The 18,998-nt window shown below is 37.8% G+C and overlaps 1 protein-coding gene across 2 annotated transcripts in view; it reads left to right on the top strand.

Annotated features, from left to right (window-relative positions):
* FAM120C (family with sequence similarity 120 member C) overlaps positions 1–18,998 on the top strand; it is a 105,201-nt gene that overhangs the window by 19,359 nt on the left and 66,844 nt on the right. For both annotated transcript variants that reach the window (XM_058535916.1, XM_058535918.1), the window contains exons 2-4: positions 3,507–3,753; positions 5,002–5,084; positions 10,072–10,200. In XM_058535916.1, coding sequence (XP_058391899.1) covers positions 3,507–3,753; positions 5,002–5,084; positions 10,072–10,200 — 459 coding nt within the window. The remainder of the gene's footprint in view (positions 1–3,506; positions 3,754–5,001; positions 5,085–10,071; positions 10,201–18,998) is intronic.

Here is an 18,998-nt window from a genome sequence, read left to right on the forward strand (position 1 = left end):
CACACCATTTTACATTCCCACCAGCGATATATGGAGGATTCCAATTTCTCCACATCCTCGCCGACACTTGTTATTTTACATTTTGAAAATTATAGCCATCCTAGTATGTGTTACCTGGTTTCTCATTGTGGTTTTTTGATTGGCATTTCTCTAATGACTAATGACGTTGAACATCTTTTCATGTGCTTATTGGCCAGCTTCACTTTTTACCTATGTGACTTTGGTCAAGTTCACCATCCTCTGAGCCTCCTTGTTCCTTCATCTGTAAAAGGGAGAAATGCCTCATGATGTTATTGCAAGGTTAGTGGACATGTGGTGAGCTTGGGACAGTGCCTGGTACATAGTAGGTACTCATCAGTTAATACCTAATATTAGTTTGCTACTTGAGCTCTAAGTAATCTGCAATCCAGGCAGACTTTTCTCAGTGACGTTGGCACATCTGTTGTAGAAGTCAAATGCTGAGACGATGGTGCCCTTTCATTTGCCATGGCTCCTTTTCTTTTTCACAACCTCTGTGGGCTTTTTTTTGCTATTCTGTCAACTCCTGCTCTATGTCCTTCCTAGTGCTGGTTAGGACCATGAAGGATACACGCAAGAGTAAGAAGGAATCTATGGTTTAAAAACTTGGGGCCAGCCCGGTGGCGCAAGCGGTTAAGTGCGTGTGCTCCGCTGCAGCGGCCCAGGGTTCGCCGGTTCGGATCCCGGGCGTGCACCGACGCACTGCTTGGCAAGCCATGCTGTGGCGGCATCCCATATAAAGTGGAGGAAGATGGGCACGGATGTTAGCCTGGGGCCAGTCTTCCTCAGTAAAAAAAGAGGAGGATTGGCAGATGTTAGCACAAGGCTGATCTCCTCACCAAAAAAAACACAAAAAAAACTTGGAGATGATGATATTGTCAAGTTAGTTCCATGACTGTGTCAACTGTTGTGACAGTTGACGTAACAGCTGACGTAAGAGTGACAGTTAACTCAGTGTAAGAGTTAAAAGGAGGGAAATAATCAAAGAATTTATATCAGAGGCAGTAGGCCTATGGAAAGTATTTGGAACATTGGGAAAGAGAGGCAGTAAGGCATTCTAGGCAGGGAAACAAAGGAAACAGGAGTAATCTTGAAGAAGGGTAGTTAGCAAACTAGCCTGGTAGGAGTGGGGTGCTGAGGAATTGTGAGGGAGATTTGTGAGATTCTTATTCTATTGTTTTCCATTACTTACCTCAGAATACGTCATGAAAGAAGTTCTGTACCTGGAATCATGAGACTTTTGTTCTAATCTTGGTTCTGCTGCAAATTAGCTAGGTAACTATGTCAAGTCATTTATCCTTTCTAGGCCTCAGTTGCCTAAGCAGTAAAAAGAGTAATTGGGTATACGTATATAGAATCACCATGATGTATACTTTAAATATCTTACAATAGGTTAATTTTATCTCAATAAAGCTGAAATTTTTTTTAAAAAACGAATAATTGGATTAGTTCAGTGGTTCTTAATTGGGAGTGTACATCAGAACCTACTGGAAGCTATTTTGGAATATAGGCATTTGGATTACCCTCAGGAAATTGTTTCAGCAGGTCTGAGGTGAGGCACAGGTTTGTATATTTTGAAAATGCTCTTCGGGTGATTGTGATTTATATTTGTAGTGTTATAAGAGCCACTGGATTAGTTAAAAATCACTAGTCCTTGGCTTTCTGGAGTTGAAGCCACTTGGATGGTGGCATAATCAGCTTCAGACCAGCTAAAGGTAATGCATTGTAGTAGAAAGAGCATGGACTTTGGTGTCAGTTTGGCCCAGGTTCCTGTTTCCTAGCTCTCTGGCCCTGAGCATGGCACCTCACTTCTCTAAGCCTCAGTTTCCTCATCTGTAAAATGGGGCTTATAATGCCTATGTGGTCAGGTTGTGATGATGCGAGAAAATGTATCACACTTAGCACTGTGCCTAGTATAAGGCAGATGGATGCTCAATCAGTGACTTGTATGAGAGGTGCTGGAGGAAACTATCACCAGGGGACAGCATAAAACTGTGCTCCTATCCTGACCCACCTGGAGTTAGTCATAACTCTAGGTGTAATTATGTTGCAGTACAAAGTAAGGATTTTTGTTTCCTTTGCCTGCATATCAAACAAATACAGACCTTGCTTTGCTGTCTGCTTACCATTGTCCCTCCCCTTGTGTGACTTAATGTGTGGCATGACTATCTACTGTGACTAGACTCTCTTTCCGTAGCCTAGCATAAGTTTAATGTATTGCAACTCCTGTCAGACTCCAGAAAACTACCATTTCTTTGTAATTTAAATGAAAAAATAGGTCAGTTGAGTTCAGCAAAATTATCAAGGTCCACAGACTCTAGAGCTAAAATCCAGGCTTTGCTCCTTTCAGCAGTGTGACCTTAGGGATAGTAATGTAAGATGGGGATAATAATAGTAGTTATGGTCTCATAAGATTGTTTTGAGTATTAAATGAGTTAACGCATGTAAAGTACTTGAAACGTCACTTAGCACACAGTACACGTTCAGTATCTGTTAGCCATTATTATTCATATTACTATGCTCCAGGTCTTATGTGGGAGCGAGGAATACAGAGATAAATAAAGTCTCTGTGGTCAAGGAACTTAGTGTGGTGGAACCAGTATGCAGATCATTCTAGTATGCTTTAAGTGTAGCGACAGAGGCATGCAAAGGAAGGGCACTTAATGGTCTGCCTCTATTACATAAAAAATAGTGCTCTCTAGGAAGAAGCATGGTACAATGTAAAAATGGCTTTACAATAGAAAGCCTGGTACAATGCATTCTGGAGTCAGATCAGCCTGGGTTTGAATCTTGTCTATACTCTCTCACTATGCAAATTTGAGGGCAGCTAACCTCTTGCAGCCTTAGTTTTCCCATTTCTAAAATGAGATGATGTTTCTGAACTTTACCTGTTGAAAGTGCCCTATTTGGGTGCCCTGTGGTCTAAGGTGCTCCTAAGAAAGAAAGCAAGAATTTCTTAAAAGGGTTCAATGAACTTAGATTCAGATTCTAGCTATGTGTTACTTAACCTTTCTGTGTCTCTTTCCATGTGTAAGGTTTTTCATCCATATCTACCTTGCCCATGGTTGTTCTGACGATGAGATAATGTGTGTAAAGTATGCATGGCATGTAGAAGGTACTGAGCAATAAATAGTAGCTTTATTATCTTTCTAACCAAGGTCTCTTCTGTTATTGTTTAAAGTAAAAACTTAAGCAATATATACGATGTTAATTTCAGTATTCTAATTTTGAAGAGCTTCAGGCCACAGTTTCATGAAAGGAGTCAAAAAAGACTGGGCATTTGAATGAACACATGGATATGCTGTCTGTGTTTACAGAAATAATCAAGTTCTAGGCTGGGAGATTTTTTTTTTTTGAGTATTCTGTTTAGCCACATATAATCTTAAATTTCTACAAACTATAAAATTTAGTTACTAAGCTTCCTGACTTATAACCAAATATAGGTCAGCTTCTGTTGCATGACATGTTCTTCTCTTCTTCCGCCCTAGGTCTTTCAGAGCCTTGAAGACCACCATTTGGAAGTGGTGGCTTTTTTCAGGGAAAATGGCTTCCATGGCCTTCTTGCCCATGACTCCGAGTATGCTCTCTACAATATTCCCTCTTACTACAGTTCCCATGCTCTGAAGCTGAGCTGGAATGGGAAGAACCTCACTACCAACCAGTTCCTGATGCAGGAGGTAGCCAAGCAGCTGGGCCTGAAGCGGATGAATTTTCCCATATTTGCTGCGCTGCTAGGTAGGTAGTCCAAGGAACAGACTCCAGTGATTGGTAAAGTCTCGTCTTCCAGTGTTGAGAGATGAAGACCAGGGTGATTTAGCCTATCATTATTGGATTTATCTTCTGAAAGTCTGCCAAACACTGCTTCTGGGCTTCTTACTAGAAACACAGCATGTTTGTCTTAAGCATTAATACAGGATATTCCAGAACATTATTTTGATTCTTGTTAATCTTTTTCTTTTGTTACATGCCATCACTATTTTATGCAAAGCACTATCTTAGGCCAAATGTTTTACTAGCTCTAGACAACTTTTGTTTCCCACTCAGAGTATTAGCATTTCATCCCCAGTGTCTAAATTTTGATGAAGAACGTGAATTGTTATTTATGTTTTTCTTTTTGTTTCTTTTGTACTAATGTTTTATTATGAAAATTTCCAAACATATAGCAAAATTGAAAGAATTTTGCAGTGAAAATCCTATATCTACCACTTGTATTCTGCCGTTAACATTTCACTATACTTGCTTTATCATATATCTATCTGTTCTATCCATCTATCAATCAATCTTTTAAAGATGTATTTCAAAGTAAATTGCAGAGTTGATTATGTTTTGAGTTGGTTTTCCAAGGATGGACAGCATGGTCAATATCTTTTCTCAAGTGTGACATCTGCTTATAATCCCAAAGGATTTGAGCTTGGATGATCTAATGGAGTCAGTACAAGTTTTGGAATTAGGCCTTAGGCAAATCACTGAAGTTATACCTCCCTGGTTTCAGCTTTCGCATCTGTGAAATGGAATAATAATACCTCATGGTGTTATTGACAAGATTAAATGAAGTGAGAAATATAAAAAGTCCAGCACTTATTAGGCAGTCAGTAATTGGTAGCTGCTATTATAAAAGGCAGCATGACTAGGTGATAGAAAATAGCATGGGCTTTGGAGTCAGACAGTCCTAGCTTCTTATCCTGGTGTGGGCACTTATTAACTGTGCTACCTTGGGCTAAGTCCCCAAACTGAGGTCTGAACCTCAGTTTCCTTATCTGTAAAATGGGGATAATAATACTACCATACACAGTTATTATACAGATGATATATATAATGCATATGATACATAGTAGGGAATCAACACAGCTACTGTAGTTATTACATGAAGAATATAGACTTGTGTGAATTATTTGATCATTTTCTCTCTCAGAAGCTCTTTCACGGCCTGGAGGTTCTAAGAAAACATTTGTACAGTCAATAAATGACAAATGTACTTTATAGGTAACCACATTCTCCCAGATGAGGACCTGGCCGCTTTTCACTGGAGCCTCTTGGGACCAGAACATCCCCTTGCATCACTTAAGGTAATGTGCCCCATTTCCTGCCTAAACATCCATGCCTAGGGGATCTCAGGTTTTGACTGGAGTTTTGATAGAATATCTTTCATTAGGTTTAAAATATTTCAAATATTTACAGACAAAAAATGTATAATTATGATCAATACCCTTTAAAAAGGAAAAACTCAGTTTTCTACCTTCTGTGTAGGGAAAAACACAGTTCTTCCTCCTGTGTCTTTCTTTCCTGTGTCTTTCCTTTACGTTCACACTACTACCACACTCACACAGAATACTTCACTTCTGACACTTCTAGTCACTAAATATTTGGGGATTTTTCCCCACATCAAGCATTTCTCTGTGACACAAGCTGGGTGTTCTACAATTCAGCTCAATTTGGACACTATCTACCTGGGGGTGGCATCAGTTCCCACAGGTTAGGGGCTCAGTGATACAAGGCTGCCCTTCCTGCCACTTCACATGCCAGTCTCAAGCTCAGGATATCACCTGTGCTTCTGACCAACTGGCTATAGATCGGAGGTTCCAATGACCCCCTCTTTGGGTTCTATTAATTTGCTAGAGCGACTCACAGAACTCAGGGAAACACTTACTTACCTTTACCAGTTTATTAAAGGATATGATAAAGGATACAGATGAACAGCCAGATGAAGAGATACATAGAGTGAGGTCTGGAAGGGACCTGAGTGCAGGAGCTTCTGTCCCCGTGGATTTGGGGTGTGTCACCCTCTCAGTATGTGGATTTGTTCACCAACCTGGAAGCTCTCCAAACCCCATACTTTGAGGATTTTATGGAGATTTCATCATGTAGGCATGATCTGTTATTAACTTCATTTTCAGCCCTTCTCCCTTCTCAAGAGAATGGGGATGGGGCTAAAATTCCAAGATTCTAATCATGGTTTGGTTTTTCCAGTGACCAGCTCCCACTGATCTTGACAAAGTCACCAATGACCTCAATGTTAATAAATCCAACGGCCAGCTGTCAGTTTTCATCTTACTTGACCAGTCAGCAGCATACGACCCAGTTGCTCACTCCCTCTTCCTTAGAACATGTTCTTCACTTGGCTTTAAGGACACCGTTCTTTTCTGGTTTCCTTCCTACTTCACTGGCTGCTGCTTCCATATTTTTGCAGCTTTGTTGTCTTCTTCTCTACTTCTCTTTTCTGTCTACACATGGGGCGTTAGTGATCAATCTCATCTAGTCTCATGACTTTAAGTACCATCTGTCCATTGATGACCCCCAAATATATGTCTCCAGCTTTGACCTCCCCCTCAAACTCCAGATTCTAATATCTATCAGCCTACTAAACATCTAAAATAAATATATCCAAATGGAAATTCCTGATCTTTCCCCTAAACCTGTTCCTCTCACAGCCTTTCCCATTTTCATTAATGGCAACCTCATCTTTCCAGTTGCTCAGGCTAAACCCTTGGAGTCATCCTTGACTTCTCTCTCTCTTTTTCATGCCCCACATCTCCGTCAGCAAATACCATCTGTTCTCCCTTCAAAATATATCCACTTCTCTGGAGCCGGCCTTGTGGCATAGTGGTTAAGTTCACGTGTTCTGTTTCAGCGGCCTGGGGATCGTGGGTTCAGATCCTGGGCGTGGACCTACACACCGCTCATCAAGCCATGCTGTGGCAGCGTCCCACATACAAAATAGAGGAAGATTGGCACAAATGTTAACTCAGTGACAATCTTCCTCTAGCAAAAAGAGGAAGTTTGGCAATAGATATTAGCTCGGGGCCAATCTTCTTCACCAAAAAAAAAAAAAATGTATATATATATATATATATATATATATATATATATCCACTTCTCACCATTTTCACTGCTACTCCCTTGGTCAAGCCACCATTCTTTCTTGCTTGGATTATTATAACAGCTTACTAACTGTTGGTCTTCTGCTTGTACTCTTCCCTGCTGCCCCACCCCCACCCCAAATCTAGTCTCAATACAACAGCCAGAGTGATCCTTTTAAAAACTGACTCAGATCATGTCACTTCTCTATTCAAAATTCTCCAGTGGCTCTTCATGTCACTCATGCAATCTTTACCATGGCCTACAAAGCGCTGTACTGTCTGGCCCCCTGTTAATAGCTCTGATCTCATCTTCCCTTTTCTTTTGCTCGTAGATCCTTTGCACTTACCATTCCCTCTACTTGGAACGCTTTCTTCTCCCACATAGCTATTTCCTCCTATAGGTTTTCTCAAATGTCACTTTGTCAGTGAGGCCTTTCCTGACCACCCTATTTAAAATTATATGCACACACACGCACACTTGCATTTGCTAGCCCGTTCTCTGCTTAGATTTTCTCCGTAGTACTTAATCTATATGTAGCACACTACGCATTTTACTTATTTATTCTGTTTGTTTGACTCCCCTCACCCCATCCCAACACACCTACATTAGAATTTAAGCTCCCATGAGGGCAGGGAGTTTTGTCTGTCTTGTTCACTGCTGTATCCCTGGTGCCTAGAACAGTGCCTGGCACACAGTAGGCAACAAATATTTGTTGAAGGAATGAAAGGTACAGCCTTTTGCCTAAACAATTTATATAAAAAGCCTTTAAGAAGTTTATACCCTTTGACTCAGTAATTACCATTCTAGGAAGCTTGTAATTAAATACTTGGAAAGTGGACAAGAAATCTTACCTAGATTTCATCACAGCATTAGAAAAGCCTTTATTTAAAAATTTTTCAAGCATCACAAAAGTAGAGAAAATGATATAATAATATACAACCATTGTAACATCTTCCAGATCCAACACTTAATCAAGATGTGGCCACATGTGCTAGGTTTTTTTTTTGTTGCTGTTGCTAATGTATTTTAAAAGAAATGCCAGATCTCAAATCATTTCAGTCTCACATTCTTTGATATGCATTTCTAAAATATATGGGCATTTTCTTACATAAGCACAATGCCATTATAACTCCTAACAAAATTAATGATAATTTCTTGGTATCATCTTAATATCCTGTCCAATTTTGGATTTTGCTGATTGTCTCAAAAAGGCCTTTTTGACATCTCATGCACATGGATTGGAAGAATAAACATAGTTAAAATGTCCATATTACCTAAAGCCATCTACAGATTCAATGCAATCCCAATCAGATTCCCAATGACATTCTTCACGGAAATAGAAAAAGAATACTAAAATTCATATGGGGCAACAAAAGACTCCGAATAGCTAAAGCAATCCTAAGAAAAAAGAACAAAGCTGGAGGCATCGCAATCCCTGACTTCAAAACATACTACAAAGCAATAGTAATCAAAACAGCATGGTACTGTTACAAAAACAGACACACAGATCAATGGAACAGAATTGAAAGCCCAGAAATAAAACCACACATATACGGACAGCTAATTTTCGACAAAGGAACTAAGAACATACAATGGAGAAAGGAAAGTCTCTTCAATAAATAGTGTTGGGAAGACTGGACAGCCACATGCAAGAGAATGAAAGTGGACCATGTGCTTTCGTCATTCACAAAAATTAACTCAAAATGGATCAAAGACCTGAAAGTGAGACCTGAAACTATAAAACTCATAGAAGAAAATATAGGCAACACACTATTTGACATTGGTCATAAAGGAATCTTTTTGGATGACATGCCTACCCAGACTAGGGAAACTAGAGAAAAAATAAGCAAGTGGGACTTTATCAGATTAAAGAGCTTCTACAAGACAAACACAAACAGAATCAAGATGAACAGACAACCCACCAGCTGGGAGAAAATATTTACAAAACATATATCTGACAAGGAGTTAATCTCCATAATATATAAAGAACTGACCCAACTGAACAACAAAAAAACAAACAACCTGATCTAAAAATGGGCAGAGGAAATGAACAGACACTTCTCCAAGGAAGATATACAGATGGCCAATAGGCACATGAAAAGATGTTCAACATCACTAATCATCAGGGAAATGCAAATCAAATAACACTACGATATCACCTCACGCCCGTTAGAATGGCTATAATCACCAAGACAAAAAACAACAAATGTTGGAGAGGATGTGTAGAAACAGGAACCCTCATACACAGCTGGTGGGAATGCAAACTGGTGCAGCCTCTATGGAAAACAGTATGGAGATTCCTCAAAGAATTAAAAATAGAAATACCCTATGATCCAGCTATCCCATTACTGGGAATCTATCCAACGAACCTGAAATCAACAATCCAAAGAGGCTTATGTACCCCTATGTTCATTGCAGCATTATTCACTATAGCCAAGAAGTGGAAGCAACCTAAATGTCCCTCGACTGATGATTGGATCAAGAAGATGTGGTATATATATACAACAGAATACTACTCAGCCATAAAAAAAGACAAAATCGTCCCATTTGCAACAACATGGATGGGCTTGGAGGGTATTATGTTAAGTGAAATAAGCAAGAAAGAGAAAGACAAACACTGTATGATCTCACTCATATGTGGAATATAAACCAACACATGGACAGAGAAAACTGTATTGTGGTTACCAGGGGCAATGGGGGTAGGGGGTTGGCACAAGGGGTGAAGGGAGACATATATATGGTGATGGACAAACAAAAATGTACAACCCAAAATTTCACAATGTTATAAACTATTAAAACATCAATTTAAAAAAAAGGCCTTTTTGTGGTTAGTCAAATCAGGATCCAAACATGGTTCACACATTACAACATTACCTTTAAGAGCACAAAATTGGAAGCAGCCAAAATGTATCATGAAAGAAAACTAATTAATTGTGCCAGTATCATAAAATAGTGTTTATCTCTGTAGTAGGATTATGGATGATATCATTTTATCTCTTTCTTTATACTTTTTGATCTTCTCCAAATGTTCTGTACTGAGAATTAGGGGGAAAATTATTTTAAAGAAAAGGTTTTATCTCTCAGTGGAATTTACTGAATTTGAATTCTGCATTTCATCCCTACCTCACCCTTTTTCTTAGTGCTCCATCTTTGACATCAGTATCCAGTATCCCTTGCTTGTCTTACCTCTTCTAGGTCCGAGCTCATCAGCTGGTTCTTCCTCCCTGTGATGTGGTGATCAAGGCTGTTTCCGAGTATGTTAGTTCTATCAAAGACCCTTCAAACCTGGATGTGGTTGGGAAAGATGTTTTCAAACAGTCTCAGGTGAGCTAGCCTTCCCCTTCCTAAGAGTCACCAGTTTTCTAACCTTTACCAGTACCACCCGCAGATCTGATCTTTTTCTGTGCTGCCTACTTTCTGTCCTCCTAGCTGCTTGTCTTCTCCATGCTTACAGACTGGAGACCCAAAGTTTCCTTTATAAAACATTACTAGGCCTGGATTGAAAGGATTCTTTACCTTTTTTCTACTGAGTATCAAAGTTCTACAAGCTCATTCTGGAAAATTTAGAAAATAAAGAAAAAAAGTCACCTAAAATCTCATTACCCAGAAACACCTTGCTATAGTTATAATCTGGCACATGTCCTTCTACTCTTTTTTTTGTTTCAATGTGTATTTTAATATAAAGGAGATCTTGCTTAGTGGAGGATAATGGGTAATGAAAAAGACCACTTAAAGTAGGTCTACATAAAATAAGAATCAGTATTTCATTGTTAATAGTAAAAAAAGTCTTGCCTGGGATTTTTGTCTTGTGAAATGAAACTCAAAGTTAGGAAAATAAGTTATTTTTAACAATTTAATTTATACTTGCACTCTGGGTTTTTCAGTTTCATTTTTTAAATTAACATGCAGTAAAACCGACTTTTGTATATGTGTGTGTAGAGTTCTATGAATTTTTAACACATATAGATTTATGTAACCACCATCACAATCAGGATCAAAACAGTTGAGCCACCCCAAAAATCTCTCATGCTATCCTTTCGTAATCACACCCAACCCTATCCCTAAATCCTGGCAACTACCCGTCTCTCTGTCACTATACTTATATCTTTTAGAAAATAGCATAAGAATGGAATCATAGAGGATGTAATCTTTTGAGAATGGCATTTTTCATTCAATATAATGCCTTTGAGATTCTTCTAAGTTGTTGCATGTTCCATCTATCAATAATTCATTCCTTTTCATTGCCAAGTAGTATAGTATACATTGTGTGGAGATACCACAGTTTGTTTATCCATTCACACCTAAAGGATATTTGAGTGGTTCCAATTTTTGGTGGTTTGAATAGAGTTGCTATAAACATTTGTGTACAGGTTTTTGTGTGAGCATAAGTTTTCATTTCCCTAGTGTAAATACCTAGGAGTGGGATTTCTGGGTCATATGGTAAATGACTATTTAACTTTAACTTTATAAGACCCTGCCAAACCATTTTGCAGAGTGGCTGTTTCAGTCGTCACCAGCACTTGTTATTGTCAGTACTTTTTTGTGTGTGTGTGAGGAAGATCAGCCCTGAGCTAACATCCATGCCAATCCTCCTCTTTTTGCTGAGGAAGACTGGCCCTGAGCTAACATCCGGCCGATCTTCCTCCACTTTATGTGGGACGCTGCCACAGCATGGCCTGACAAGCGGTATGTCGGTTTGCGCCTGGGATCTGAACCCGGGCCGCCAGCAGCGGAGTGTGCGCACTTAACCGCTATGCCACGGGGCTGACCCCGTGTCAGTACTTTTTTAATAGTCATTCTAATAGGTGTGTAGTGGTAGCGCATCATAATTTTAATTTGCATTTCTCAAATGACTAATGATGAACATTTTGTCTTGTGCTTATTTGTCATCCATATATCCTCTTTGGTTAATGGTCTATTCATAAACAGTCTTTTGCCCATTTTTTAATTGGGCTGTTTGTGTACTTACTGTTGAGTTTTGAGAGTTCTTTATATATCCTGCATACAAGTCCTTTGTCAGATATCTGGTTTGCAAATATTTTCTCCCAGTCTGTAGTTTGTCTTTACATTCTTTTCACAGTGCCTTTTGCAAAGCAAAAGTTTTTAATTTTTATTAGTTTTTATCTTTTGTGGATCATGCTTTTGGTGTCATGTCTAAGAACTTTTTGCTTAACTATAAGCATGACAATATTGTCCTGTTTTCTTCTAAAAATTATATAGTTTTACACTTTACATTTAGAACAAGTCATCCATTTTGACTTCATTTTTGTATAAAGTGTAAGGTGTTTTGTTTTGTTTTTGCATGTGGATGTCCAATTGTTTCAACATAGTTTGTTGAAAAAACTGTCCTTTCTCCATTGAATTGCCTTGTCAAAAATCAATTGTCCATATTTGTGTGGGTCTATTTCTGGACTCTATTCTGTTCAATTGACCTGTGTGTCTATCCCTTTGCAAATAGCATACTGTCTTGAATACTGTAGCTTGATGGTAAGTCTTAAAATTGAGTAGTGATTCCTCCAGTTTTATTCTTCTTTTTCATAATTATTTTGTCTATTCTAGTTCCTTTGTCTTTCCATATACATTTTAGAATAATCTTGTCTATATCTACAAAAAGTCCTGCTAGCATTTTAATTGGAATTCCTTTAAATATATAGATGAATTTGGTTGAGTCTTCAAATCCATAAATACAATTTGTCTCTCCATTTATTTAGGTCGTGTTTGATTTCTTTCATCAGTGTTTTATCATTTTTAGCATAGAAGTCCTATAAATGTTTTTTTTATATTTATGTTTAAGGCCCCTATGGTAAAGGATATTGTTTTGTTTATTTCAGTTTCTAATTGTTCATTGCTAGTATATAGACGTATGATTGATTTTTGTGTGTTGACCTTGTATCCTGCAACCTTTCTAAACTTGCTAGGAGTGTTTTGGTAGATTTCTTGGTATTTCTGTGTAGGTGATCATGTTGTCTGTGAATAGGGACCATTTTATTTCTTTCTTTTCCAGTTTGTATGCCTTTTTATTCTTGATTTACTGCACTGTCTAGTATTTCCAAACAATGTTGAATAGGAGTGCTGAGAGAGAAGATGTCCTTTTCTTGTTCCTGATCTTTTGGGAGAGCATTCAGTCAGTGTTAAGTATGATATTAGCTGTAGGTTTTGTAGATGCACATTATCAGGTTGAGGAAGTTCTCTTCTACTCATAGTTTACTGAGAGTTTTTATCATTAATGGATGGTGTATTTTCTCAAATGCAATTTTTACATCTGTTGATAGGATCATGTGGTTTTTCTTTAGTCCATTGATTTTTGAATATTGAACCATCCTTGCATTTCCAGGATGTGGTCAAGCTGTATTATTCCTTTTTAAATTGCTGGATTTGAATTACTAGTATTTCATTGAGTATTTTTGCATTTATTTTCATGAGGGATATTGGTCTGTAGTTTTTCTGTGCTGTCTTTGTCTGCTTTTGATATCAGGGTAATGGTGGACGCATAAAATGAGTTGGCAAATGTTCCTTCCTGTTCCAGTTTTTGGAAAATATTGTGTACAATTGGTGTTGTTCTTCTTTAATTGTTTGGTAGAATTTGCCAGTGATGTGTCTGGCATGGATTTCTTTGAATTCATCCTGTTTATAGTATGCTGAGCTTCTTGAATTTCTAAGTATGTCTTTCACTAAATTTGCAAAGTTTTCAGCTATTATTTCTTCAAATAGATTTTCTGTTCCACATTCTCCTTTCCTTCCATGATCACAATGGTACCAATGTTAGACCTTTTGGTATTATCCCATACATCCTTGAAGCTCTGTGTTTTTTAAAGCATTATTTTTCTCCGTGTATTTCACACTGGATAATTTTTCCCATCTAAGGACTAACCAGGCCTGACCCTGCTTAGCTTCCGACATCAGACGAAATCAGATGCATTGAGGGTGGTATGGACGTGGATAACACAGGATAATTTCTATTGATTTATCATCAACTTCATTGACACTTTCCATGGTCATCTCTATTCTGCTTAGAGCCCATCTAATGAGGTTTTTTTTTTTCTTTCTCTCTACTTTTTTTTTTCCTGGATGTCTTAATAGTTTATAACATTGTGAACTTTTAGTTGTACATTATTGTTTGTCAGTCACCATGTAAATGCCTCCCTTCACCCCTTGTGCCCACCCCTCAACCCCCTTGCCCCTGGTAACCAACAAACAGTTCTTTCTGTCCGTGTGTTAGTTTATCTTCCACATAGTGAAATCATGTGGTGGTTGTCTTTCTCTGTCTGGCTTATTTCGCTTAACATAATACCCTTCAGGTCCATCCACGTCATTCCAAGTGGGACAATTTTGTCTTTTTTTATGACTGAGTAGTATCCCATTGTATATATATATATATATATATATATATATATATATATATATATATACCACATCTTCTTTATCCAATCATCAGTCAAGGGACACTTGCATTGTTTGCTTCCACTTCTTGGCTATAGTGAATAATGCTGCAATGAACATAGGGGTGTATAAGCCTCTTTGGGTTGTTGATTTCAGGTTCGTTGAATAGATACCCAGTAGTGGGATAGCTGGATCATAGGGTATTTCTATTTTTAATTTTTTGAGAAATCTCCACAGTGTTTTCCATAGAGGCTGCACCAGTTTTCATTCACACCAGCAGTGAATGAGCATTCCCTTTTCTCCACAACCTCTCCAACATTCGTTATTTTTTATCTTGGTGATTATAGCCATTCTAACGAGTGTAAGGTGATATCTTAGTGTAGTTTTGATTTGCATTTCCCTGATGATTAGTGATGTTGAACATCTTTCCATGTGCCTGTTGGCTATCTGTATATCTGCCTTGGGAAAGTATCTGTTCATATCCTCAGCCCATTTGTTGATTGGGTTGTTTGTTTTTTTGTTGTTCAGTTGTGTGAGTTCTTTATATATTATGGAGATTAACCCCTTGTCAGATGTATGATTTGCAAATACTTTCTCCCAGCTGGTGGGTTGTCTATCCATTTTAATCCTGGTTTCATTTGCCTTGTAGAAGCTATTTAATCTGATGAAGTCCCACTTTTTTATTTTTTTCTTTTGTTTCCCTTGTCCGAGTAGACTTGGAATTCAAAAAGATCCCTTTATGATCGATGTCAAAGAGTGTACTGCCTATATTTTCTTCCAGGAGTTTTATAGTTTCAGGTCTCACTTTCAAGTCTTTGATTCATTTTGAGTTAATTTTTGTGTATGGCAAATAAAGATGGTCCACTTTCATTCTTTTGCATGTGGCTGTTCAGTTTTCCCAGCACCATTTATTGAAGAGACTTTCCTTTCTCCATTGTATGTTTTTAGCTCTTTTGTTGAAGATTAGCTATCTGTAGATGTGTGGTTTTATTTCTGGGCTTTCAGTTCCGTTCCATTTATCTGTGTGTCTGTTTTTATACCAGTACCATGCTGTTTTGATTACTATCGCTTTGTAGTATATTTTGAAGTCAGTGATTGTGATGCCTCCGACTTTGTTCTTTTTTTCTCAGGATTGCTTTAGCTATTCGGGGTCTTTTGTTGCCCCATATGAATTTTAGTATTCTTTGTTCTGTTTTTGTGAAGAATGTCATTGGGATTCTGATTGGGATTGCATTGAATCTGTAGATTGCTTTAGGTAATATGGACGTTTTAACTGTTTATTCTTCCAATCCATGTGCATGGGATATTTTTCCATTTCTTTATATCATCATCCATTTCTTTCAGTAATGTCTTATAATTTTCATTGTATAGGTCTTTCACCTCATTGGTTACATTTATTCCTAGTTAGTTTATTCTTTTTGTTGCAATTGTAAACCGGAGTATCTTTCTGAATTCTCTTTCTGTTAGTTCGTTATTAGTATATAGAAATGCAACTGATTTTTATAAGTTGATTTTCTGCCCTGCAACATTGCTGTAGTTGTTGATTATTTCTAATAGATTTCCAACGGATTCTTTAGGGTTTTCTATATATAAAATCACGTCATCTGCAAATAGTGAGAGTTTCACTTCTTCATTGCCTAATTGGATTCCTTCTATTCCTTTTTCTTGGCTCATTGCTCTGGCGAAAACCTCCAGTACTATGTTGAATAGGAGTGGTGAGAGTGGGAACCCTTGTCTTTTTCCTGTTCTCAGAGGAATGGCTTTCAGTTTTTCCCCATTGAGTGTGATGTTGACTGTGGGTTTGTCATATATGGCCTTTATTATGTTGAGGTACTTTCCTTCTATACCCATTTTCTTGAGAGTTTTTATATAAATGGATGCTAGATCCTGTCGAGTGCCTTCTCTGCATCTATTGAAATGATCATATGGTTTTTATTCCTCGTTTTGTTAATGTGGTGTATCACGTTGATTGATTTGTGGATGTTGAACCATCCCTGTGTCCCTGGTATAAATCCCACTTGGTCACGGTGTATGATCTTTTTAACATATTGCTCTATTTGGTTTGCCAATATTTTGTTGAGGATTTTTGCAACTAAGTTAATCAGTGACATTGGCCTCTAATTTTCCTTCTTTGTATTGTCCTTGTCTGGCTTTGGTATCAGGGTGATGTTGGCCTCGTAGAATGTGTTAGGAAGTGTTCCATCTTCCTCTATTTTTTGCAATAGTTTTAGAAAGGTAGGTATTAAATTTTCGAATGTTTGGTACAATTCTCCAGAGAAGCCATCTGGTCCTGGACATTTATTTTTTGGGAGGTTTTTGATTACTGTTTCAATCTCTTTACTTATGATTGGTCTATTGAGATTCTCTATTTCTTCTTGATTCAATTTTGGGATGTTGTATGAGTCTAAGAATCTATCCATTTCTTCTAGATTCTCCAATTTGTTGGCATATAGTTTTTCATAGTATTCTTTTATAATCCTTTGTATTTCTGTAGCATCCATTGTAATTTCTCCTCTTTCATTTCTAATTTTATTTATTTGAGCCATCTCTCTTTTTTTCTTAGTCAGTCTGGCTAAGGGTTTGTCAATTTTCTTTATCTTCTCAAAGAGCCAACATTTTGTTTCATTGATGCTTTCTACTGTTTTTTTTTGGTTTCAGTTTCATTTATTTCTTCTCTAATTTTTACTGTTTCCCTCCTTCTGCTGACTTTGAGCTTTGCTTGTTCTTTTTCTAGTTCTGTTAGGTGTAGTTTAAGGTTGGTTATTTGGGTTTTTTCTTGTTTGTTAAGGTGGGCCTGTACGTCTATGAGTTTCTCTCCCAGGACCGCTTTAGCTGCATCCCATGTGAGTTGGTATGGTATATTTTCATTTTCATTTCTCTCCAGGTATTTTTGATTTCTCCTTTAATTTCTTCAATGATCCCTTGGTTGTTCAGTAGCATGTTGTTTAGTCTCCACATCTTTGTCACTTTCCCAGTTTTTTTCTTGTAGTTGATTTCTAGTTTCATAGCATTATGGTCAGAAAAGATGCTCGTTATGATTTCAATCTTCTTAAGTTTATCAAGGCTTGCCTTGTTTCCCAACATATGTTCTATCCTTGAGACTGTTCCATGCATGCTTGAGAATGTGTAGTCTGCTTTTTTTGGATGGAGTGCTCTGTATATATCTATTAAGTCCATCTCGTCTAGTTTTTCGTTTAAATCCACTATTTCCTCATTGACTTTTTGTCAGGATGATCTATCCATTGATGTAATTGGGATGTTAAGATCCCCTTCTGTTATTCATTGTTGTTAATATCTCCTTTTAGGTTTGTTCATATTTGCTTTATGTACTTTGGTGCTCCTGTGTTGGGTGTGTATATATTTATAATTGATATGTCTTCTTGGTGGAGTGTCCCTTTTATCATCATATATTGCCCCTCTTTGTCTCTCATTACCTGTTTTATCTTGAAGTCTGCTTTGTCTGATATAAGTATGGCAACACCTGCTTTCTTTTGTTTGCCATTAGCTTGGAGTATCATCTTCCATCCCTTCACTCTGAGCCTATGTTTAGAGCTGAGATGTGTTTCCTGGAGGCAGCATACTGTTGGGTCTTGCTTTTTAATTCATCCCGCCACTCTGTGTCTTTTGATTGGAGAATTCGATTCATTTACATTTAAAGTGATTATTGATATATGAGGGCTTAATGTTGCTATTTTTTCACTCATTTTCCATTTCTTTTTCATTTCCTTTGTTTCTCGTCCCGTGTGTTTTGGACTACCAATTCAGTTTGGTATTTCTGTATCATGATTCTTTTAGTTTTCTCTCTCTTTTTTTTTTTTTGTGAGGAGATCAGCCCTGTGCTAACATCTGCCAACCCTCCTCTTTTTTTGCTGAGGAAGATTGGCCCTGAGCTAACATCCATGCCCATCTTCCTCCACTTTGTATGGGACACTGCCACAGCATGGCTTGCCAAGCAGTGAGTTGGTGCACGCCCGGGATCTGAACCAGTGAACCCCAGGCCACCGCAGCAGAGCGCATGCACTTAACCGCTTGCATCACCGGGCTGTCCCCTTTTAGTTTTCTCTTTATTTATCATCTGTGCCTCTGTTCTGATTATTTGGTTAGTGATTACTGTGTGATTTGTATAAAAAGTCTCATGGATGAGATAGTCCATTTTCTGATGACCTCTTATTTCCTTAGGCTAAGTTGATTCCTTCCCTTTCCTCTTCCCCTTCCAAGTTATTATTGTGACAACTTATTCCATCTTGTGTTGTGAGTGTGTGTTTAAAGTGACGAGTTATATTTATTTTGGTGTTTTCCTTCTCTTAATCTTTGATTTTTATAATTAAGTGTTTGCTAACCTATTGTGATAGAGAGCTGCAATTTTTCTCATTTTGTCTACCTGTTTTTCTCCTTGTTCAAAGCTTTGTATCCCCTTTTTCTTTTTTTTTTTTCAGGCATGAGGCCCTTCTTGAGCATTTCTTGTAGTGGGGGTCTTGGGGCAATGAAATCCTGTAGCTTTTATTTATCTGGGAAGGTCATTATTTCTCCATCATATCTGAAGGTTATCTTCACTGGGTAGAGCATGCTTGGCTGAAAGTTTTTGTGTTTCAGAATTTTGAATATATTATCCCAGTCTCTCCTAGCCTATAAAGTTTCTGTCGAGAAATCTGCTGAGAGCCTGATGGGAATTCCTTTATGTTGCTTATTTTTTTGTCTAGCTGCCCTTAAAATTTTTTCTTTGTCATTGACTTTTGCCAGCT

Source organism: Diceros bicornis, chromosome X (assembly GCF_020826845.1).
Source record: "Diceros bicornis minor isolate mBicDic1 chromosome X, mDicBic1.mat.cur, whole genome shotgun sequence".
In the NCBI taxonomy this organism is placed as follows: Eukaryota; Metazoa; Chordata; class Mammalia; order Perissodactyla; family Rhinocerotidae; genus Diceros; species Diceros bicornis.